This window comes from Puma concolor, chromosome D3, assembly GCF_028749965.1.
Source record: "Puma concolor isolate L17-30 chromosome D3, mPumCon1.1.hap2, whole genome shotgun sequence".
Taxonomy (NCBI): domain Eukaryota; kingdom Metazoa; phylum Chordata; class Mammalia; order Carnivora; family Felidae; genus Puma; species Puma concolor.
Window position 1 is genome coordinate 53,061,474 of NC_141678.1, and position 26,084 is coordinate 53,087,557.

General features: G+C 39.4%; 1 protein-coding gene across 2 annotated transcripts in view; it reads right to left on the bottom strand.

Moving 5' to 3' along the window:
* The window catches only part of DSC3 (desmocollin 3), a 49,687-nt gene extending 32,657 nt beyond the window's left edge, over window positions 1-17,030 (bottom strand). Inside the window, exons 1-4 of one of the 2 annotated variants that reach the window (XM_086682671.1) lie at window positions 16,762-17,030; window positions 5,611-5,695; window positions 3,371-3,570; window positions 1,581-1,700 (exon numbers count right to left, since the gene is read on the bottom strand). In XM_086682671.1, the coding sequence (XP_086538797.1) occupies window positions 1,581-1,700; window positions 3,371-3,570; window positions 5,611-5,695; window positions 16,762-16,827 (471 nt within the window). In that variant the 5' untranslated portion in view covers window positions 16,828-17,030. The remainder of the gene's footprint in view (window positions 1-1,580; window positions 1,701-3,370; window positions 3,571-5,610; window positions 5,696-16,761) is intronic. The other variant, XM_086682672.1, reaches the window with a different exon arrangement.
* Window positions 17,031-26,084: the final 9,054 nt, after the last annotated feature.

The window sequence follows — 26,084 nt, forward strand, 5'->3', positions numbered from 1 at the left end:
TAGCAATTAGGCAGTCTGTCCTAGAAATATGAAGTCTTAAGTCTCCAACAGATAACAGTACTCAAAGCTACAAGACTGGATGAGATTATCAAGGCAGTGAATACAAAGAAACAAGAGACAAGGTTCGTGGGTCGAGCCTGGAGCTCTCCAAAGTTTACAGAAGAGGAAACATGGGAATGAGGAAAAACTAGCAAAACATAGTATGAAAGAGTGGCCAGGGAGGTAAATGGACAACCAGATGAGTGGTGTTCTAGAAGCCAGGTGAATAAAGTATTTGGAGGAAGAGGGAAGGGTCAGCTATGGCAAATGTACACATGTCAAGGAAATGAGGACTGAGGAGTGGTGACAAGATTAGCAATGCAAAGGCTAAAATTAGCTATGATAAGTATAACTTTGGTAATCAGAAATCATGTCTTAATATGCTTCATCAGTGCTTAAAATACAAAATTTGAGGGGTGGCTGGGTGGTTCAATCAGTTAAATGTCTGACTCTTGATTTTGGCTCAGATAATGATCTCATGGTTCGTGGGATTGAGCGCTGCATTGGGCTCTGTGCTGACAGCACAGAGCCTGCCTGGGATTCTCTCTCTCCCTCTGCCCCTCTACCCCTCTTGTGCTCTTTCTCACTCAAAAATAAATAAATATTAAATATATATATATATATTTTTTTTTTTGAAAAGGAAAAATAAGGTCTAGCGATGAACAGAATTTTTGAAAAAGTGCGAAAGACACTGGAAAGACAGTTAAAAACATCAACAAATAGGACACAGGTCCCACCGCTGGAATGAAACATCAGCCACAATAATAGAAAAAAGCAAGCACCAGGCCACAGCCCTACTTCAGCAACGGCTTTCGTTGTATGTGTTCCATGTAGATCTTTATGAAAAGTAAACTTGACCTGATTAAAAACTTCTCCTTGTTTTTAGGAAAAAGTTGAACTCCCTAACAGGACACACATGGTCCATTATGGTTTAATGTCTACCTGCGTCCTCTGCCTCATCTCCCTGCTCCAGCCCCACCATAAGTAGGAGGACTCCTCCAACGAGCTCGCCTTCTCCACAATTACTTACTTGCACAACGTCTTCATCCTTCAGGTCCACCCTCTGCTGTCTCCTCCTCTAAGTCTTTCCTTGATTTGTACCACATTTCATCTCAGGACTCGGTGCTGACCCCATGAATTCTCAGATCACCCAAACCATCTCTACCACAGCACCTATCACTCAGTATTGTAACCACCTGCCTACCCTTCTTCCTCACTATTATAGCCTACAGGAGAGCAAGGGTATGACTAAATTTATTTCTAGTGTTGTACTTACAGCAGTACCTTCCATGGGACCTAGTAGGTGCTCAATAAGTAGCTGCTAAACGAATGAAAAAACTAATAAAGATCTTTCAGTGGCTGCATTCTCTCTCATATTATTCTTAGTTTTTTAGTGGTTTTCTCATTTTACTCACTTTTATTATACTTCATGAAAATCTTCAATCAAATCTGCTTATTTAAATGTCTAAAGAGTTGTGAAGCCTGAACAAAACAGGCTCTGGAATCAAAACCTTCCCAATCAGAAAGAATGTAAAACCTACTTGTTGAAGAAACAAAGGGAACGGGCCCAGTGAATTCTCTTGCATTGAACAGGGAATAGGGGCCCATCTCCTCTTGGAACGCCTGAGAACGGCTTCTTTAGCATGTCTTTTCCTCAGCACCTGAATTTAGAGAAAGGAAATTAGATAAATAAAAGCACCACAGCCAATGACGACGTTGTTACAAATGAGTAGCCAGTCCATAAACCTAATGCCTCCCTGGAGGCTCAGTCTCAGGAGTTTTTTGAAGTATTTTTTAAGGCTTTTTTGCATTAGGTGGGTAAGAAAGAATGCATCCACATTTTAAAGGTTTCATAAACTGAAGAATTTCATTTTGTATATCTTTCTAACACTGACCATACTTTCAAGGTTAGGAAAATCATCAGTGCACTCTTAGTTTTCCTTCTTTCCCAAATACACATAGTGAACACATTCTCTTTATAACAATCTACAGATGGCCCTTACCTGTTCTTTCTGCTAAAACCTCACAGTCTCAGAAGAACCAGAGCAAGAAAATGCATGCTCTTCATTGCCTTATCACTCCCATCTGCACTCTCCAATATGGTAGCTGTAGCCATACACTGACTACAGCAAGACCTTGGATTGCAAGTAAGTAACTTGTTCCGAGAGGGTTGCAAGATGAGCAAACATTTGTAATAAATTTTAATTTGATAAATGAGCGATGTCTTGCAATACAAGTAGTATGTGACATCGAACGTCACATGATCATAACTGAGCCAATGGTTCTTGAAATTTCCTTTGATATACAAATGCTTTGGATTACAAGCATGTTTCTGGAACAAATTATATTCACAAACCAAGGTTTTACTGTATTTAAATTTAAATTGATTATAATTAAATAAAATGTAAAATTCCATCCTTCAGTGGCACTAGCCACATGCCGAGTGCTCCGTAGCCATTAATATTGGGCTATTATATCAGGCCATGCAGATTACGGAACATTTCCATCACTGCAAAAAGTTGGATGGGACTTTTTAGTGATTTCTATTTCATTTCATGGTGTTGCGAAGAAGAAATTTATTTCCTGAGAATTAATACATAAATAATTTTACTAAACATTTATTGATGTGCTAAAGAGTCATTTAAATTAATTTTATCATTAATACACTTAAGACGGATTCATTGTAATCCACTCTAAACCTTTAATCTTTTTTGTGACTGCTTTCACAATGGCGTTTCTCATGATGTGGATTCTAGAACTGCCAATACCATGCCACGTATACTTTTATTCATACCTACACACTTCAGGATTTCCATCCTATTTTAACACCAGAATCACTGTGACACTTGAAATCAACCTCTTATTCACGGGGAACCTCTGTGCCTAACGTGAATTTAACATACACCTATTGACTCGGGAATTAGGTATTACTGAGACCATAAGCAGAAAAAGGATCAATTTGTGCCCTCAACAACTACAGACAAATTGTTTACACAAATAAAAAATTCCAAATGCTTATAAAAGAGGGGCAACCAAACTGACAGACACGGACACATGAAAGCAATTAGTTGGACGTTAGAAGTGGAAGAAGCCTTCCCAAAGGAGATGATGCCATGTAGATTTCACAAGGCCAAACCCAAAGCCAATGTTCAGCCTGTGTTGGTGGGGAAAAGGGGGGAAGAAAGAGAGGGAGGGAGAGAAAGCAAACTGAAGGGAAAGGAGAAGAGGAGGCTTAAAAACCCAATTATCTTTTTGTCCTCTTTGCAATTTTTAATGAAATATTTAAATGAAAAGAAAAGCACGCCTGAAAATATCAACATGTTTTGAATACCTTCTTCTGATGTTCCAGGAGCACCTTAATCTCTTTCTGTGCCTGTGTCCTGGAGTCAGAAAGCCATATGGTGAATGATCTTTTCTCATCAGACAACACCATGGTGCTAGTTGTGTATACTGATCCATCATCTAGAACTCTGAAATCAGGGTCACCTGACCGGATGAGGTCTGCAGACCTGAGGCACTCTTTCAAATTAACTGCAAGCAAAAGTTTCCAAGTTGTAAAGTAGAAACACATGCAAAAGAAAAAAAAAAAAAAAGACATGTTAAGATAATGTATACATTTTCTTCAAAATCATGAAGTAGAATGAAATAAATCAATCACTCTGCATTTACCAAATATCTTAACTAGTTTTCTTCACATGTATAAAAAATGATACTTTTCTTTCAGTTAAAAAGGAATTCTTGGGCACCTGGGTGGCTCAGTTGGTTGGGCATCCGACTTCAGCTCAGGTCATGATCTCACAGTTCATGGGTTCAAGCCCTGCAGCAGGCTCTGTGCCGACAGCTTAGAGCCTGGAGCCTGTTTGGATTCTATCTCTCCCCCCTCTCTGCTCCTCCCTCATTCATGCTTTGTCTCTCTCTGTCTCCCAAAAATAATTAAAAGTTAGAAAACAAATTTTAATTAAAAAATAACTCAATTGTATACAGGCATGAAAGTGTTTTTCAACCTTTATGTGCTTCTAAAAGACTTATAAAAATGATCTATTAAAGAGGAGTGTGTGTGGCATCACGAAGAAGCCGAGATATAACGCCCCCACACACAGCTGAATCAACACACACAGCTGAATAAACAAACAGAAAAGTTTTCCTCAACACCACAGTCTGAGTCTTTTAAGATACACCTGTCTTCAGCCAGAAGTTGTACACATGAGCCCAAAGAGTAATAGACAGTATGAATTTAGCAAATAGTCAAGTAAGAAAAGTCTATCTTTGTTTTTTTTTAAGATTTTATTTTTAAGTAATCTCTACACCCAACATGGAGCTCAAACCCCCACCCCAAGATCAAGAGTCGCATGCTTCACCAACTGAGCCAGCCAGGAGCCCCAGAAAAGTCTCTTTGAATTCTTCCCACTGGCACTTTTTTGTTACATGCCTCCCCCCAAGCCATCGGCTCCCCTTCCGCCCTTAGTTCTCTTCGTGTTCCTATTCCGAGCTTTCCAGGGCTCCCCACTGAAACCCCGCATGCAAGTCTCCTCTCCCTGGGAGTTTTCCCAGGTAAAAAAGTAATAAAATATAAATATCAATGTAAGTGGTTTAAAACTTCGGTCAGAAATATCAAATCCATCTCATTCTTCAACTTTCCGGTTTAACAACAACCAAACTGATACATTAATGTTCACTTAAGGAATAACTTCTCATAGGATTCCTATGTCACTCATGTAAAGTGTTTTCACTTTAATCCAAATCTGTCACAGATGGAAACACGTAATCAAAAAGAAGTGAACATCTTTAGTAATGATGACATATTTCTCTCTTCACATTTTTGGCAAAGTAACTTCTGGTCTATCCCCTCAAGAGAGGGGTGACCTCTCTTTTACATCCTTTTTCTTCTTCCTTTTCTTAGGAATGAAAGTGACATTTGCTTAATAAAAATTAAATGAGGCACTTAACCACAACTGAGACACTTTGCTGAAAAAGTAAATTTGGTATCTTTGGGACAAGCTATAGCTCTAAAAAAACCCACAAAAACAAAAACAAACAAAACAACAACCATGATGCTTTCTTCTAATATTCCTATACCACATGGCAAGTCCACCTGGGCAGAGCTTCCCAGCTGTTGGGAAAGTTTGAGGTTCCCCAAATTCTCCATGTGAAAATGGCTGATGAAGTTCAGTTTTGAAAGGAATGGCTCATTTTGTGGTGTGCCTCAAGGCAGCTCTAGCATTGATAAAAATACTGCTCTGATTTTCTCAGCTACTTATCAATATTTCTCCAGTGCTTAGAATCCTAGGGTAATGAAAGGGCTACATTCTACATTTAACTCTTCATGTAATCTCTAAACTGTTAAAACATAAATTACTACAAAAACGTGGATTAGAACATTTGCACTAGAATCAACCACAGAATTCCATGGAATTATAAAAAACAGAATATATATTTCAAACCATCTTGAATTGTATCTAAATATAAATAGATTAAGGCTAAACCCAAAAGGCAAAGGTTGGATAACATGCTCTTTTCAGCATAAGGAAACTAAATTTCTGTTTTAAAACCACTTGTTTTGAAATGTCTCACCTCTGCCAACTATTTTGTCTGCCTCTAGTTTGGAAGGTATATTAAATGTCACCTTTTTGCAGGCTTCACAGGCAAAACTGAAGACCTAGAATTAAAAAAAAAAAGTCACATTAATACAGTGTAGAATAAAGAATAAGGTTTCAAACAAACAAGAAAAATAAGTCCTAGAGATCCACTGTTAACTGTAACTGTATCATAGTTAACTGTATCATATTATGTACTTAAAATTTTTGCTAAAAGAATAGGTTTTATGTTCAGAGCTCTGTCATAAAAAAATAATAGAAATAAAGAGGGTGAGAGGAAACTTTTAGAAATGATGGATATATTTATGCCAAAGGCTGTGGTGATGATGTGACAGATGTATACTTATCTCCAAACTCATCAAATTGTATATGTAAACCTGTACAGCTTTTTGTATGTCAATCTTAACTCAATAAAGTTGTTTACAAAAAAAGAATAAAAGCACATGATTATCTCAATAGATGCAAGCAACTGACAAAACCCAACTTCTATTTACCATTAAGAGTCCTCAACAAACTAGGACTAAAAAGAAATTTGCTCAACATGATAAAGGGCATCTATGGAAAACTTAGAACCAATATCATACTTAATAAAAAAGACTGGATGCTTTCCTTTGACATCAGGAACAAGACAATGATGTCCTTTCTCACCACTGCTATTCAACATTATATGGAAACTTCTAGACAGGGTAATTGCACATGTGCACATGCACACATAAATTAAAGGCATCTCGATTGGGAAGGAAGAAGAAAAATAGTCTCTATTTGCAGATGATGTGATCTTGTACATAGAAAATCCCAAAGAATCCACTAAAAAAAACTATCAAAAATCATAAATGAGTTCAGTAAGATTGCAAGATACAAGATCAACATACAGAAGTCAATTACATTCCTATACACTAGCAATATAAAACTCTGGAAACAGAAGTAAGCAACCACTTCCTTTCACAACAGGTGTTCCATCTTCATGGATCAGAAGATATATTTCCACAATTCACCAAACAGATTCAATGCAATCCTTATTAAAATCTCAAAAGTATTTCTCCAAAAATTAAAAATTAATCCCTGTAGAAACGCAAGAGACCCAAAGACCCAAATAAATTTGAAAGCAACAAAGTCGTAGGACTCACATTTCCCATTTTCAAAATTTACTACAAAGATACAATCATCAAGACAGAGTGGTACTGGCATAAAGGTAAGTGTAGAGACAAATAGGACACAACTGAAATCCCATAACTTAGCCTGTACCTTTGTGGTTAGCCAATTTTTGGCAAAGGTTTCAGTAAGTTCAAGGGAAAGAAGCAGTCTTTTCAACAAATGGTGTTGAGATCATTAAATATCCTCATTAAAAAAATGAATTTGAACCCCCACCTCATACCATGTGTAAAATTAATTCAAAGTGGATCACAGACCTAAAGAACTAAAACTGTTGAAGAAAACTAAAAAACAAATCTTAATGATCTTAGGTTAGGCAATGATGTCTTATAACACCAAAAGCACAAATGATAAAAGAGCAATTAATAGGACTTAATCAAATTTAAAACTTTTGCTTCTCAAAAGATACCATATAGAAAGTGAAATTACAACCTAGATAATGGGAGAAAATATTTTCTAATCACATAGCAATAAAGGACTTATATCAAAAAATAAAAAAAAAAACTTTTACAACTCAATAATAAAAAGACAAACAACACAAAAAATGGGCGAAGGATTTGAACAGATTTTATCCAAAGATGTATAAACAGCCAATGAGCGAATGAAAAGATGCCCAACATCCTTAGGCACTACAGTCATGCAAACCACAGTGAGATACCCATGAGGATGGCTAAAATAAACAAGACAGAAAATTACAAGTGTTGCCGAGGATGTAGAAAAACCGGAACCCTCATGCATTGCTGGTGGAAACATAAACGGTGTGGCAAATTTGGAACACAGTTTGGCAGTTTTTTAAAAAGTTAATCATATACAACATATAATCCAGCAATTTCACTCCTACCCTTAAGAAATAAAAACCTATGTCCATGGAAAAACTTGTACATGAATATTCACAGCAACATTACTTACAATAACAAAAAAAAGTGGAAACAACCCACATGTCCATTAGGTTATGAATGAATAGACAAAATGTGATACATCTAAATGGAATACCATTCATCCATAAAAAGGGACAAGGAGCTGGTGTAATGCTATGATACCAATATGGATAAATCTAAAAAAACATTATGCTCAGTGAAAGAAATGACACAAAGGAGCACATACTGTATGATTTCACTTATAAAAACGTCCAAAAGAGGCAAATATACAGAAACAGACTAGATTAGTTGCCTAGGACTGGGGGTAGGACTGGGGAGTGGCTATAAATGAGTATGAGACTTCTTTCTGAGATGATAGAAATGTTCTAAAATTAGATTGTGGTAATGATTGTGCATTCTTTAAGTTTGCTGAATTGTACTGAGCTGCACACAGCAAAGGTGAGTTTTATGGAATATACATTATTATCTTGAAAAAGCAGTTTTGAAAAATGATATAAAAACCATAAAAATCACTCTTTCCACGCCCACCTCTACAAATCAGCAGTGAGCAGTATCCCAAATTTACAAATTCATGTAACTTCAGCAAAACAAAACTGGATAATAGCCACAAAAATGTATTTCATTTCTGATACAATCAAATATAAAACAAGTTCCTTCATAAAATTAAAAGATTTTAAAACACGGTGGTAACAAACTGTATACACATATACATATATGCATAATCAAATCTTATGCTAATATGTGCTCTAAATATTACTGCAATGTAAGATCTATCAATGATAGATCTATCTACATTTATCGAGGAAAACAACTCAAAAATAGAGTCAATATGTAATAGTATTGTTTATTTTAAATATAGTAATCAAAAAAGTCATTTTCAGAAAGTCATAATCATATTGCTGTTACAATAAAGTAATAAGTTATTTGTTCTTAAAAACAATTCAACCGTATTATATATGCTCAACTGAATTGTCTCTAAGAATATAGTTGTCACCATGGGTGAAAAATGGTTTTATTTAATAATGCACCCATTGGTCCAAATAAGTTTTAGCTCTATAGTTGGTATTCCTGAATATCAATAGAAAGCCATGTTCAATACATTTTAATCACAACTGTTTAAAAAAATATTTGAATTTAAATATGAAATGTTTAAATCAAATAGAACATACTAAAATAAATATGCATGTACATTTTCAGATTTTTAAATTAATATTTTGCAATTTTTGCTTCATTTTTTATAAGTTTATTTATTTTGTTTTAATAACCTCTACACCCAACATGGGGCTTGAACTCACAATCCAAGATCAAGAGTCTCATGCTATTCTAACTGAGCCAGCCAGGCACTCCTTCATTTCATTTTTTTAATTAAAATGTACAGATGTGGCTATGCTCTATTCCATTTCCTTCCTCTTCTTCAAGGAATAGTTTCTTCTAAGTTGGCATTTATACTTCCCTTGTAGGCTTTTGTACTTTTATTATATACGCATGTGCCTATAAAGTATAAGCTGATACTGTGCACAGCTTGTGTCTTCATGCGTCCTTTTACAACTTGTATTTTTCACTCAACAATACATTTAAGATTTTTCTGTGAATATACCACAGTTTATTTTTCTCATTCTCCTATGATGGTCATTTAGATTATATTCTTGTTTCCTACTTTCTCTATTACAAATGACACTACAGTAAACAGCCTTACAGGTGCAAGATATTAAGATGCATACCTGCGACAGAGACATATGAGGATCTCCAATTCCAATAATTACTGCCAACTTGTTGTCCAGCGGGAACATAAATTTATTTCATGTCCCCCAGAGTATTAGATACCTCTATTTCTCATATCCTCTACGCCAGTTCATTATACTTGACTTTTCTAACTGTTGCCAATCTTACAGCTGATGCTTTAATGTGCATTTTCTTAATTTCTAGTGAGATTGAACATCACTTCTTGTGTTAATTTGTCATTTACCTCCTGTAAATCGTCCGTTGCTCTCATTTAGTCATTTTTGTATTGCTTGTCTTTTTTAAATCATATTTTACTTGTAGGCTTAGGTGGTTTGCTTTTGTAATCTTTTAGTGGTATCTTTTGATAATCAGTGCTTCACTTTGAAAGTAGTCAAATTTATTAAGTGTTTCCTTTAGTTTTTTAAAGTAGTTTCATTAAAACTTTCCTCCAGTTTATACTTTTGTGTATTAATATCTCCCCTCTGCCCTGTCATAAACACACTATCTGATACTTCTTTACAAAAATTTTAAAGTTACTTCCAACTTTTAAATCTTTTACTCATCTGGAATTATTTTGTGTGTGATGCACTGTAGATATCTAATCTTGTCCTTTGCCATATGGATAGCCAACTATCTAGAACCATCATTGAGTAGTTCTTCCCTTCTTAACTAATAATGATACTGCTGCATATATCATATGCATGGACTCCAATTATAGAATCTATTTCAGGACTCTGCATTATTTCATCAGAGTTTATCTCTACACCAACACTATATAGTTTTAATTAACATAGCTTTATTATAGATTGCAGTATTTGTTTTGGTGATCCAATCCTTATTATCTTCCTTTAAATTATGTTTGTTGTTTGTTTTTTTTAGCCTTCTACTCTTTCAAAAAATTCTTATGACCAGCTGACCAAGTCCATGAAAACCCTTTCTAGGGTTTGCTTGCTTGCTTTTACTACTTCTCAGTAGTTTGTTGAAGAAGTGTAGGATTTCACATGTAGCTAATCCTATAGCTGGCAAAATGGCAGATTTCTTTTCCTTAAATCCTTAACCTCTTTTCCTATTGCTGTTACATATTTTATCTCATGTATGTCCTCGTTAGGACCTCCCGTAGCTGCTGAATAGGGACAGCTATAGTGACCATTGTGGATTTGTTTCTAACTTTAAAGATAACACATTTACCATTTCACCATTCATTATGAGTTTCCTTCCTTCCTGCCTTCCTCCCTCCCTCCCTCCTCCTTCCTCCTTTCCTGTCCTTTCCTTTCCTTTCCTATCCTGTCCTCTTTTCCATTTTTTCTTTCTTCCTTTCTCTTTTTTTCAATCATTAAGTATTGTTAGGTATGCTTCAGTATGTTAAAAAAATAAAGTACATTCCCCTACACTCCTAGTCTACTAAGAATATTTTATAGCAATAAAAATAATTTCTTACTTAGTTTGAAACATAATAATTTTTCTCTCTGAATATATTACTATCTTAAAATACAATAATAGATTTTCTAATGTGAAACCATTTTTCCATTCCTGAGACAAATCTTGCATGGACATGCTAACTTTTTAAATATGTTATTGGTTTGGCTTGTTGGTATCTATTCTAGTACTTCAAATATATGTTCACAAGTGAGATCAGGCTACTATTTTTCAATATCATAAATCCTTACTAAATGCGTTAAAGACAGTTCCACTTTTTTCTGTCCTTTGAAACAATTTACATAAGATAGAGATTATCCATTCCATATAATTATGGAAGAATTCACCTACCACAAGCCTGGACTTGATGAATATATGAAGGCGTCTGTGTGTGAAGACATTTAGCTTTTAATTCAATATCTTTAATGGTTTTAAGTCTATTTAAGTTTTGTATACCTCTTTGAGCCAATGTTGGTAATTTGTATTTTGTAGGAAATTGCTCTTTTTGTCTGTATTTTCAAATTAATTGAAATAATACATTAATATTACTGTTTGTCTAAAACATCTGTCTTCTCCATGACTGTACCTCCTTTTATTCCTAATATTGCTTTATCTGTGTCTTCTCTATTGTTTACTTGCCCAATCATACTAGCATTTGTGTTTACTTTCAAAGAATAGCTTTTGGTTTTGTTGATTTCTATTGCTGGTTTCTTTTTTTAATGTTCTTTGTAAGACAGAGTATACATACAAAAGAATATATATATATATATATATACACACACACACACACACACACACATACTTACATACACATATAGTGTACATGTGTGTTTTAAGAAACAATAAGATGAACACTAGGGCACTCACCTTCAAAGTTAAGAAATAAAATATTACTATTATTTTCAATGTTTCTATATATCGCTCCTCAGTAGCATTTTCTTCCCTCCCACACCCCCTAAAACTCAGGTCATCACTAATGGATGATTTTTGTGTTAATCATTTACTTTCCTGTCTCTGCTTAATTTTATCCCATGTATATGTGTCTTTTTTTTAAATTTTTTTTAACGTTTATTTATTTTTGAGACAGAAAGAGACAGAGCATGAACGGGGGAGGGTCAGAGAGAGGGAGACACAGAATCTGAAGCAGGCCCTGGGCTCCGAGCTGTCAGCACAGAGCCGGGCGGGGCTTCGAACTCACAAACCGCCAGATCATGACCTGAGCCGAAGTCGACCGCTCAACCGACTGAGCCACCCAGGCGCCTCCATGTATATGTGTCTTTAAAGAAGATACAGTTTTATTTTGCCAATTTTTAGCTTTTACGTATATGCAGCCATATGCTAATTATATGTTACTTGATTTCATTGCTCAAATTATGTTTGTGAAATTTAACCATGCTGAACATACAGAGAGGTTCATTCATTTTCAATGCTATATAGGACATCATTAGAAATAATGCACAATTAATTCATTAATATAATTTTTGAAAGGGATAATATTCATATATAAATTTAAGTTATGTCATGCTTCTTAAAACTATAAAATAATTTGATACTATATTTGTGGAGATTGGACATATTATTGAATGTAAAATTAAAAATGTAAAGGCACCATTAGATTTTCAATGATGAATTAATGACCTTTAAAGTTAATTTAAAAATAAATTTTGTATGGAAGAACGCCCAATTACAAAATGCAACATCCAAAAATAATTTTAAGATTAATGAGTTATTGGGGTGCTTGGGTGGCTCAGTCAGTTAAGTGTCGGACACTTGAATTGGCTCAGGTCATGCTCACGGTTTTGTGAGTTCCAGCCCTGCTTTGGGCTCTACGCACTGACCTCGCAGAGGGATTCTCTCTTTCCTCTCTCTCTGTCCCTCTCTTCTCACACTCTGTCAGTCTCTCTCAAAATAAATAGCTTTAAAAAAAAAAGATTAACGAATTATGGATTGACTATTTGAGTTCAAAAAAATCTCCTTTAATGGAAAATCCTCCAGGTCAACTTTAAATATCTCATTTATAAAGCTGAGAGCTGCACAACTTTAAATTAAAATGTAGCAAATGGAGTTTTAAAAAAGAAAATATAAAGTATCCTCCATGTAGTCTGGGAAAAATAATTACTTTGTTTCATTTTACAGTATCATCCAAATTTTATTAATTGTATGATAGAAAGCTATCATACTAATAATAAATCTTGATAAGAAAATTAACGCCAAAAGGAGAGTGAAAGTGAGAGGGATTATCTGAGATTGTTTTACTTTTCCTGTGGACAGTTTTACAGTGGATTCACAGGGAGGCTTTCTAAAATGACATCCTTTTTCAACAGAGGAAAAAGAAGCCAAAGAATGGAAATTTATGGAAAGTCCAAAAAGTAAATGGGATCTTCTTAGTTGAGCATAATAGTTATGAAATTTTAAATCTGTTATTTCTCCTCTAGGCATTTACCTTCTGCAAAATGGAAATACTACTTTCAAATTCTCACCAGCTCAAAGGTAAATCGTTAAGACTGACCTGTCTGTAACTAACTCTCGGTACTTAGGTAATGCCATTAAATTTCTTTCTAACCAAACTCTTTGTAAGACAAGAGTTCTAGTTAAATGAAAAGCATGATGAACCACAGGTAACCACAGGCTCCATATATGGAATGGAAACTGCCAAGGGGATTACAATAGGACCAAAAAATGTGCATAGGCTTATATGTATTTAGTGATTCAGCAGGTGTTTCAGAATCTAGCTGTATCTCAATATGAACATCAACAATCTACTTTCAAAAAGGTAGCTGAGGGGTGCCTGGGTGGCCCACCTGGTGAAGTGATGGACTCCTGCTCAGGTCATGATCTCACTCATGGTCTTGAGATTGAGCCCCGTGTAGGGCTCCCGCTCTGGGCTCTGGGCCTGGAGTCTGCTTAGTATTCTCACTCTCCCTCTCTCTGCCCCTCCCCTGCTTGCTCTCTTTCTCTAAGAAAAAAAAAAAAAAAAAAAAAAAAAGATACCTGATAATGCACCCACTAAATATATACCAAAACTTGACTTTCTTAGGATTATGCTTTTAAAATAGACTAGTTCTCGGGGCGCCTGGGTGGCGCAGTCGGTTAAGCCTCCGACTTCAGCCAGGTCACAATCTCGCGGTCCGGGAGTTCGAGCCCCGTGTCAGGCTCTGGGCTGATGGCTCAGAGCCTGGAGCCTGTTTCCAATTCTGTGTCTCCCTCTCTCTCTGCCCCTCCCCCATTCATGCTCTGTCTCTCTCTGTCCCAAAAATAAATAAACGTTGAAAAAAAAAATTAAAAAAAAATAAATAAAATAGACTAGTTCTCATTTACTTCCTTTATTTGCCTAAGGCTTTTTGTCACTAATGCAAAAGCTAATAGAAATTATTGTACTCTTATTTTTAAAAGATTACTACATCAAATGTTATCAACAAGAAGAACAACAAAAAGTCTACTAAAGCAGTCACGTTATTCTTGTTAATTAACGCTATAAAATCGGAAAAGCTAGAATGCCCATTTGTCAGCATAGATTACAGGCAGAATTCATATATTCCAAGGGGAAAAAGTATTCTATGCTAGAACAAAAAAAAACTATTTTAATTCCTTTTGAAGGAAAATGATAGATTAACTGTGCCCAAGTCCATACTATTTAAAATATATAATAGTAACGATTCCCCAAGTGGATTTGACGCGATGAACAATATTAAACGCATATTTGAAAGGATCCCGTTATTTGTAATGGGACAGAAGGAGAGCTGAGCTCATGCAAATTCATTTTCAATTTTTGTTACAGTCAGAGGAGAAACATTTTAAGAGACTTTCGGTACTACACTTTCAACAGTCCAGTGATGGTCTGATATATTTATTTTCTAGCCCCCAATCCCCACCCCTGATCCTTTTTTCTTTTTCTTGTTTTCTTTTTCTTTGTGTCTGGGGGAGGGAGTGGCGGTGGCCATTAGGAGTTGTATTTTGTGGCAGTTTACAGAGTACTGAGGACAGAGGGCTGTGAAAGATGGAGAAGGGTGCAAATGGGAAGATTCCTCAGCCTATGGGCCAGCTCAGTGGAAAGGCTAACCTGTTAAAAGTCTCAGTTTTGTGTTAAAGACTTGCTTTGAAGCGCTCTCCCTTCAAACAAGGAATTGTTTTTGAGATCCGTTAAGGTATCTATAAAAGGAAAAGTGTTGTGATTTTAATATTATACTGAAAAGTTGACGGTCCGATGAATCAAAAGGAAATACAACAGAAGATGGTCAGTAGAGACCTTAATTTACCCATCAGGGAAGAAATCCAAGGTATCTGTATACTGGGGATTTCGGATGAAATAAATTATTCTATATACACTCTCCAGTATTCAAGTCTCCTCATTTAGTCTAAACTTTAGGAAATTCTTCTTTAAAGCAATCCTAAACGAATATGTCATATACTAGAGCTGATGCTATCTCCATTTAGAGTAACGCACACTCGTTTGCCTTGCCACACCCCAACACCCGCACACCCCCCCACCCCGCCCCCGTTCTGGGCACCGCAACAGTTCCTTGAATTCCACACCCTCCCCTGGGGGAATACAGGGGAAATCTTGGCAAGACAGCACCTTTGCAGTTTCCTCTCCCCATTCTCTAGTCCCTTTCGCAGAAAAATCACACAACACTAAACCCACGCTTTTAAACATCAAAACTGGGAAACTCAAATTTATTACAAAAGATCACACTTTGAGACCAGTTCCTATTTGTAAAGAGTCATTTCATCAGCTCGTTTTGTTGGAACAGCTGCCTTGCAGGGCGACGCGCTCATTTGTACAAGTCATTGTCCATAAATTAACTTAGATCTTAAATACCAACCCAATATTCATAACTCGCTGATTCAAAGAGAAGACAAAGCTTTGATCCACTAGCCCCAAAGGCAGAGGAGCAGCAAGAACCCGTGTAGCCACAGCCAACCTACTCCCCAGCTAGGTAGGTTCTCTCCGAATCCGACCCCAGGCCCATCCTTAGATTCGGGTTTGCTGGGTCGCGCGCGGCTCCTTTCCACAGCACAGCCTGAGCGCGACCCTGGTCTAGTCTGAATCTCCGCACGTAATCGCGCCGACAGAGTTCCGGCTTCTTCGCCGTGTGTCTCCTGAATTCTCAGAGAATTGTCCCTAACTTCCTATCCAGGTGAATCTGGTCCTGGGTGGCAGGTTTCCGGGGCACATAGGGCCCGAAGGTGGACTCTGGGTTTGCGCAGTCCTTCCCGGAGCTGGACACTGGACCACCCAAGCCCACGCCTATCCCCCCACTCCACCCACCCGGACTCTACGCTCTCTGCCCACCCCGACAGTCCCCCCTCCCCCACATCACCAACCGCGACCCCAACCGCAGCCAGGATCCAGCCTTCCCACGCCCCCCGTGCCTCAGGCACACTTCGCCTCGGGCCAGGAGACTCCGGGGTGAGCTCCGAATAACATTTAGCGGAGGCAGAATCTGGAGGCCGGTTTTCAGAGTTCACTCCACGCCGGGACCCAGAGGCACCGTTCCAGCCCCTCCAGTCACTAACGTCCCCATCCCAGGTAAGCCTGGGGTGGGGCAGCCTCCTGAACCCCATCTCACACCTGTGTTTCGCTCACTCAGGGATCCTGAAACACCTGCCCAAGTACAGTTCGTCGCTCTCCACCCAGACGTGCCACCCCCACCCCCCCCACCTTCGTCCCTAGCCTGGGGAGCCAGGGGAGGGCGTGAGCCCCAGGCACCGTCGACCGCCCAGGAGAGCGCAGACACGCCGGGGCGCGACCGTGATGTCCCAAACACAAAACCCAGTCCCGAGTCGTCCCTCCAAGACTCGTTTTCTGCCCTCACCCGTCCAGGCCCAAACTTGGCTGGTCCTGCCCCGCAGGACTGAGCGGAGGCGCGGCGGTCCGCTCCCGGTCCGCTTGGCCCGGGCTCCGCTCTCCCCGCGGGACAGGGCGGGTCCAGCCCTTCCCGATCCCGGCTCCCACTCACCACGAGGGTCAGCAGCAGCCCGGAGAGGGCTCCGCGCAGGGGGGTCGGACGCTCGGCGGCGGCCATCGGGGGGGCGGAAAAGGGGCCGCGAGGCAGGAAGGGGGCCGCGGGCGCCGGGCGGGAGGCCAGAGACCGGAGCGGGCGGAGGTGCAGCGGTGCGGGCGTGCCTCGCTGCCGCTCCTCTCCAAGTCCCCTTGGATCTGTCAGGCTTGCCTGCCCGGGAGCGTGTTCGCTCCTGAGACGGGATTGGACGCGGCAGACGCCGGGCCGCCCCTCCTGGTTATTTCTCAAGTCGAATCACGCGGGCAGCCGGGGAGCTGCCCGAGCCTGCCCTTCCGCTCCCCCGGGGCCGCGCCGGGCGCTGGCTCTCGCGGGAAAGCGGTCCCAGGCCCACCCTCTGCCGCCTTTCCCACGCCCCACGCCCCTCGTCCGCCCCGCCTTCCCTCCGCGCGGCCCGGGCCGCCCAGACCTTCCTGGAGCGAACCCCCTGGCCGACGCCGCCTGCGCGCTCCCGCTGCAGGACCCAAATCCGCCTGCAGGGATCCCTGTCCCAACACGGGCGCTCCGGGGTGCCAGGAACACCTCCGTCATTGCATCAGCGCATCCTCCCTTCATTCCGCTCCTGATCGAATGCCGGCCAATGTCTCCCGGGTAATAAACCATTTATGTATTCTTTACAAATTTGACTAACATGGTAAGATAAACGACCGAGGGAAGATTATCCCAAGTGGCTTGAATAAACTGGCATTCGGTATACCAGAAATTAAAACCAAGTAGAAGAAACTCCGATATCTGACCATTTGAAGTGTCCAAAATATGAGTGATTACATGAAGAGTCTTCTTTACCGCCAATTTTGTGACCTTATATGAACCTTCTAAGAAAGAATTTGTTCTTCTATGTGAAGTATTGATTTAGTAATTACATGGTAAGTGTGCTAAGGTGCCATTTTTCAGTCTGTGGTAAAAGGAAAGTAAATCTACCACCCAAAAGCTTCTCCTCTAAAATGAAGCTTGCAAATTCAATATTACTCAGTAAATGTCACCCAGGTCACCAAGGCATTGTGCGAGGGGCTGGAGGAAAGAGAATGTACAAAACCCAGTTGCAGCCCAAAGCAACCCAAAGTCTAGGAGGGCATAAAGGTTAGCATCTTAGCCCAGCAGGGTAAATGTTTTAATGGAGAGGTAGCTAACAACACCTGGACACATTCCGTTATTTCCCTCTCGATGGAATTTTGTATCCCCAAAGCCCCCACTTGTCGGATTCAGGAGGAACTCCTTAGGTGCGTTGCTGTTCCTCAAAGTCCATGTACAAGTTCCAATGTCAGAACCCTCAGATAGTCTAGATTAATCAGGGAAGGTGCTATGGCCTTCATTCATCCCACCCCGCCCATCCAGTAGGCTTGTAAACTGAAGTCTGGGGCTTCCCTGAAACTCACAGGCTCTGAGGATTCAGACACTAAATTCACTTCCAGTCCCAGCTCTGAGGCATCCAAGGCACCCATCAGAAATCCTGTCTCACCTCTGGAGGCCTCTGAATGAAAGAAGCCTTCCAGTCTCAGAGAAAGTTCTCCAAACTTTTCTCCGCCCCAATCATCTTCATGTTACCCAAGACCTCAGGAAAAGGCTCTCAAAGATTCCTCTGGCCCTAGACAGCCTTTAGAAACACAAGTGAATCATGGCTTTCCTGTAACATAGGTGATGCCATAGACTGAATCGTGTCCCCTCAAAATCCATATGGTGAAGACCTAACCTGCCTATGACTGCATTTGGAGATAGGCCCGATGAGGAAGGAATTGACATTAATGACGTTATGATGGTGGGGCCCTGATCTGATGGAATTAGTGTCCTTATGGACACAGTGAGAAGGTGGGTGTTTACAAACCAGAAAGAGAGTCCTCATCAGAGGTCAAATAGGCCAGCACCTTAATTTTGAACCCTCAACCCTCAGAACTGAGAACAAATGCTTGATATAAGAACCAACAGAGAAAAGGAGAGGGCAGGACCATGTTCCAGACAAAGGCAACAATACTGGTGTAGCACTGAAGAGCCTGGTAACACCTTCCTACATCAGGAATACAGGAAGGGAGATTCTTCAGAACCACTGGAGTTCAGAAGAAGTCCAATGACTGGGAATTAGGTTAGAAAGCTAGGCTTATAAGAAACCAGGTTGAGGAGCTGAATTTCATCCTGGAAAAGATGGAAGAATCATCTACTCAATCTGTAAAAACAGTTGCTAACTACAGTTACAGAATTATCACTTTGGGTGAGTTAATGAAGTCATTAACTTCCTTCATAACCTGTTTATGTCTTCATATAGCTTTCCTAGGGAATAAAAGGCTTGAAATGTTTTCCTGTATTCTAAGTAGTCTTACTTTTCAGTGATTTCGGTTTTATCTACTAGAGCGAGTCTGACCTATTTATTACTGTCATCCAAATGACTAAAACTATAAGATAGCTATTATCTGCTTGTTTCAGCTCTACTGGGTAATTGAGGCAATTGTTAAGCCTACTGACTATGTAACAGTTACTCTGAGCTTCCATTTTTAGCTCCTACAAAATAAAAGTTATAGGAATCTATTCCAGAAATATGATAAGAAAGCATATTGGGGATATTTTCGATTTAAATTGCAAATTCCGAATAACAGACGTACTTTTAATTACCGTGTTGACATTTCCTGTTTTGCTATAGCATGTCCTTGCCCATCATGAGTAGATTGGTCTACGCTCTAATGAAAATGCATTTTTATAGCTTAGAAGAATCTTCCTACGCAGTTATAATTATAAATGTGACTTGAGGATAAATTAAAATTACTTTTATTTTTCCTGTGTAAATTATAATATAAAATGAGTTTGTTAAAAATCTATTTACAATATGAACCTCAGTTTGAGCATTGTGAGAACTGGATCCTTCTGTAATCAAGTCAACTTTAAATCACCATGAGACGTCATAAAGCGTAAAAAGTTATTCTGAAATGTCTTTATTTTAATACTCATTTCCCAAGCTGCCAAATCAGTTGGAAGTCACTCCTAAAAGGATAATGTACAAAAATGGGAAAGAAGCATTATTTCCCCTTGTTACTTTCTTAGTCTGAGTAGCTATAATAAAGGTAAGGGCAGCAATAATAAAGGATCAATATGGGAAATGATTTTAGGCTGAAGTACAAAACTTCAGGAATCCAGGTGAATTCAAAAATGTTCAGTAGAAAGCAAACCTAAGATTATTAAGAGTTCTCTGTACTTAGGAGGGATCTCTGGCCACAGAAAGAGTGGAAGAGAGGTGGAAGCTAACCCCCGGCCCACTGACAAGGCTGCCTTGCACAACTTAACGCCAACAGGCTCTGGTCTCACACACCCACTCGCCTCTGTGGCTTGCATGGGCGATGACATGGCAAGTGTGGGTCTCCTCAAACCACGCCTATAAAATACAACCAGGGCAACTGTATGATTTTTGGAACAAACTTGCTAGTAAGGAAAGAAGTGTATGAAAAGAAGCTTGAATTAAAATCAAGTTAACCATTGGTTTGAATAGGCCTTCTGAAGATGTAACATGAGTTCTGCCATGAACTCAAGTTCATGTAGCACTTTTAGAATAGTAGCTCAGAAGCACTTTTAGAATACTGCTTAGGATAAATGGTCACAGTAATAAACAGTAATTGAGCAAATTACTTGTTGAATCAACAGTGAGGAATACCGTACAAATGTGTCCTCACATGCTGGGAGCCCTTGCAGACTTTATTTTTGGAAGTTAGCTCTCCTTAATATACCCACTTGCTCTTTCGGAGAGACTCCTTCCTCATACTTGGGAACCAAGTGGTCATTTTCCTTCAAGAGTAACCACCTCCTGCTATTGCTACTCAGATTCCAGGAGAGGACACTGCTTTTCCTGTATCACCTTTCCAAAGTGTGTCTAGAGGCTCTCCACTAATTTCCCAGAACACCACTGAGAACAGCCTTGACTTTTTGGTCATTTAAAAAGACTGCTGGAGACTTGGGGATACTAGACAATTGAAGTCAAGAATAACATAAAAAAAAAACCAAAAACAAAACAAAAACAAAAAACTATGATACTGCATTGCTGCCCAGAAAAAGAGCCATCCCAGAATCCCTGTCTGCCTCCTTCTTCTCCTGTCTTTCCATGGCAAGTACATTTCCCCCATGGAAATTCTGCAAGCAGCTAAGAGAACCTCAAGTCTAGACCAGAATGACCCTGGCCCACCAGGCAGAGAAGTTTCCCCTTCACCTTTTCCATGCTGGGTCTGTCAGTGTCAGGTCACTCTAGGATTCATTTCTACCCAGAGTGATTGGCAGAGGGACTACACATGCCCTTGAGGAGAAAACTTACTCCCATCCACAGGGGTGTAGCTTTTCACTATATCCTTGGCAGCAACCGTACAAAAATTGTACCTTTGTACATTTCCCAAATTCAGAATTGTCCAATATAAGTAACACCATGACGATCATCCAATCCAGACAGAATGTGCCAGGCTCAGAGAGGCTCCTTTTAGGAGCACTTGGGTGGCTCAGGCAGTTGAGTGACCGACTCTAGGTTTGGGCCCAGGTCGAATCTCACGGTTCCAGGGTGTGAGCCCTTCATCAACCTCCACCATGCTGATAGGGTGGGGTCTGCTTGGGATTCTCTCCCCCCTCACCCTCTTTCTCTGCCCCTCCCCCACTCGCACTCTCTCTCAAAATAAATAAGTAAACATTAAAAAAATTTAAAGAAAGTGTCCTTTCAGTCTCTCCTTATTAATTAAAGATTCAAGAACTATTATAAGAGTTTCAGCAAATCTTCTCCCACTAAAATCTTGAGACACCCTTACAAACATCTTCTGCGCATGGGCCTTTTTAAGGCAGGGAAGTGGTCTTCCAGTGACTTCTCACTGGGCTGGAAGGAATGGTGATTTCCCCTGAGAAAACAAAACTCCATTGCATGGGTAATAACTCCCTCCAGGAACCGGATAAAAGCAATGTAACAAAGCTCTGGTACAAGGTGAAATTTTAGTCCCTCTCATCCATCGTGGAATCATCCCATGATTCTTCACTTCCCTTTACTTCAGAGTGGAACTCTCCTCCCAGCGGGTGAGGCTGTCGTCTCTCCTGGACATTCTCATGTTCCTAAGAGCTCATTGTGCGCATTTGTCTGTTCAAAGGACATTGCTCAAGCATGAAGGTTTACAGGTGTGAGTGGGCTGACATCCAGATCTCCTGTGTCATTTATCTCCACGTCATCCTCTGATTCACTGCCCCATCAGCCTTCTTTTCTCCCACACGTTTGAGAGGACGGTTCCTCAACCACAGCTCGGGGAAGCAGCATATCTCCCAGCTCAAGTGCCTATCATCTAGCTCACAACTAGAAAACTGCTTTTCCCACCAGTTCCCTATATGGGCAGTAAATTATTTCTTCAACATGTATTGATTTATTGTTATCAATTCATTTTATTGATCATCAATGATCCATTCGTTATTTTTATTTGCTCAAGATTTATTATTCTTGATTTGTCTCTTCTTTTCAGCCTGCCCGGTTTCTCAAGCCCTCTGTCACTAGATGAGGTTTTCCACCAATGAGCTATTCAGTGTTTGCTAAATTGTTCAGCCAGTGCCCCCGTTCTTTGCGTTCCTTTCAAGCGTCCTCTTTGTTTGCCTTTCAATGTTATAAGCTGCACAATTTCCTAAACGGTAAGCCTTAGTTTTTGTTTCTTTGTTTTTTTAAGTTGGCTCCACACTCAGCGTGAAGCCCAACATGGGGCCTCGAACTCATGACCCTGAGATCAAGACCTGAGCTGAGATCAAGCATCGGACCCTTAGCCAGCTGAGCCACCCAGGTGCCCCTGCTAAGCTGTAGTCTTAACGTGCATGTATCTATGTAAGATTATACCAGAATCTTACTCCTCTAAACAACCCTAATGCAATGGTCCTTCCTGAATATTTACAAAGATGTAAACAAAAAGACCGAAGAGCTAGTAATATTTCTAGTAGGTATGTGAGCGTGTATCAGGAAAGCTATTTTGTTGTCACTTTCCACTAACTTTGTTTTTTAAGTTTGTTTGTTTGTTTATATAATCTCTACATCCAATGTGGGGCTCATGCTCATGACTCTGAGATCAAGAGTCGCAGGCTTTTCCAACTAATCCATCCAGGCACCCCCTACTTTCTACTAACTTTGCCAGTGTTCCTTATTTTTTAATATTTTTATTTATTTAAATTTTTCTTAATGTTTTCTATTTATTTTTGAGAGAGAGGGAGAGATAAAGAGTGAGAGGAGGAGGGATAGAGAGAGATGGAGATACAGAATCCAAAGCAGGCTCCAGGCTCTGAGCTGTCAGCACACTGAGCCACCCAGGTGCCCCTGCAGTATTCTTTACATGTTCAATAAAACTGGCTGTCTCTCCCAGATTACAAGTTCTATTCATATGGTGGTTGGAGAAAGGTCTAATCTGAACTATAATATGTCCCTTTTAAACAAGAATCTTTGGCGAAAATCTCCCTGCTAGGCCCTCAAAGTAATAAGTATTTTTTTACAAGTCTCAGAATAAATGATTCCAAACTCAGATGCATCCATAAGAACTTTATTTATTTCCTATTCAAGAGAACATTTAGGTAGCAATCAGATATTATCTGGAACAGCTTTTCAACATCTAATGACAAGTTATCTGACCTCAGCTGCTGTACTGTTCCGAAGTCTAGGCAGAGACTGGAGACCGCTGTCTCCCACACTCCTCTCATCCAGAATGGGTAGACAAAAAGAAATTGGGGGGGAACAAGCACTATGGATATGGCTTGGACATCTTTTCTCCTTTACGATGACCTGCCTTTCTGTAATATTTCTAAGATAATTGACACCAGTGTCACCCACTCTCACGTGTTCCTTTCTCATTTGGTACAATGAGATTCAGGCTTTCTCTCTCCAGAGATACTGGTAATTGATAAGCACACACAAGTTCTTATGACAAAACGAAAGACAAAGGATATATTGTTTTCTGCCATAGCAGAAACATATAAATGATTCCCTGAGAATAAGGTGGCCTGAGCCTTGCTGCACCAGGCTCTCCCATGACAGTCTTCAAAATTCATGTTTATAGAAGGAAGTACTGTGTTATGGCAGTTGGCCAGGAATATGCCAGGTCCCCCTTCCCCCAAGTTTGTTCAAAGGCCTCGAGTTTTTTCCTCCCCTTCATTCCCTCTTTTAATTTTGAACAAATGGGAACAGTGGTCCTTAGGTCACAGTAGATCTTTGTACTTGGCTATTGTTGAGGCAAAATGAAAGAGACTGTTTTGACAACAGCATTATATTAATAAAATGAAGAAGAACACTTCAAAAATAACAAGAATTCAAGGGGTGACTGGTTCTTTCAGTCAGTAGAACATGTGACTTTTGATCTCAAGGCCGTAAGGTCAAGTCCCATGTTGGGTATAGAGATGACTTTAAAAAAATAAATAAATAAAAAGGAAACAAAAGACGAAAATTTAAGTCAGCATGACCTGGGTATTCTAGCTCCATTTGTTTAGAGATTCTAAGTAAAGTTATAAATTGTTTGTTTTCAACATAATTGTCCTGGGGTAAGCCTATTTGGTTTTAGAATCTCTGGCTTTTCCATCTTGTGAAAACATACAATTCTACGAAAGTTTTTTCCTTCCCATTTGATCCAACTATGTGATTGATCTATATACCTGAGTAGGTCCCAATTTACCTCACCCAAATGGTCAAACATGATGCTTCTGGAACCTTTTATTTTTCTTTATTGGGGTATAATTTACATAGAGTACAATTCATAGACCTCAAATGGACACTTCAATAAGTCTTGACAAATGTATATATATACTGGTGTTACCATCATTCAAATCAAGATATGGGACATTTTCTGGGGGGCGCCTGGGTGTCTCTGTCAGTTGGGTGTCCACCTCTTGGTTTCAGCTCAGGTCATGATCTCACGGTTCCTGGGTTAGAGCCCCACATCAGGTTCTGCACTGCCTGCCTGGGATTCTCTCTCTCTCCCTCTCTCTGTCTCTGTCCTTCTCTCTCTGCTCCTCCTGCATGCTCTCTCTCTCTCTCTCTCTCAAAATTAAAAACAACAATAAAAAAATTAAAAAGAAAAAGAAAAATGTTTTGACCCAAGTCAATACCTATCCCCATGCTGAGGCAACCGCGTTCTGCTTTCAATCATTAAGTAATTTTGACTTCCTTGTAATGTCACATAAATGGAATGACATGCTGCGTTACCATCACACACGGTTATCTATTACTGCATCACTTTTTATCTATTGGACATCACATTTGCAATATTCCACAATTTAGTGGCTTAAAACAAGAATTCATGATCTCACAGTTTCTACAGAATGCAGGCATGGCTTAGCTAGCTGTCTCTGGCTCAGGCACTCGCAAAAAGGTGTTTAGTTGACATTGCCATCATCTCAAGGCTCCACAGGATCTGTTTCTTAGTTCACTTATGTGACTTTTGACAAGCTTCCTTTGAGACATCAGTTCCTTGCCACATGGTCCTCTCTAGGGAGAGGCTTCCTTCAGAGCAAGCAAGAAAGATCAGGTAACCAAAGTGGATGTCACACACAGTCTGTTTGTAATCTAGTGTCGGATGTGATCTTCTTTTAGCTCTGCCTAATTATGTTGGCTAGAAGTAAGTAACCAGAGATACTCTAAAGTCAACAGAAGATGATTACATAAGGGCATGAATACTGGGAGGCAGAGATCTTTGGATGCCATCTACTAGGTTTTTGTGTCTAGGCTTTTGTGTCCTTGTTCATCCTACTAATAATTAGAATAATGATGTGTTTTACTTAAAATATAAAAACTTTCACAGACAGGTGTTAGAATGTTAATGTTGTCTTCTCTCTTTGATGGTTTATACTATCAGAATAAAAAAGAGTTGATAAGCATTTTGTTTATTTAACTCAAGTTTATATCCTACCCACTTTTAAAAAGGCTTATCAAATTAAATTATAAAAAGCAGATAAAAATAATCAGGTATCAATAAAGCAATTGAGGTGGGTTATTTACTATCATCGAGTCCTGGATTTTGCTTATTAACTTCCTGGATATTCAGGCAAAGTATGATACTTTTAATTTTGGAGTTACATGGCTCTCATTATGCAATAAAAGAGAATACAAAAGTTCATCCATAGTGTTACACTTTATCTTAACTTTGTGTTAGAATGTTAAGAGGACCATTAGGTGAAAGCAATGAATCTAGTTTTCAAATATACTTTTTCAAAAACGTAAAGCATTATTTGAATGTGATATCCTAATATGGAACATATTCAAATGCAAACGGAATTTATATGTAATTTCTGTCCTATCTCAAATGGGATGA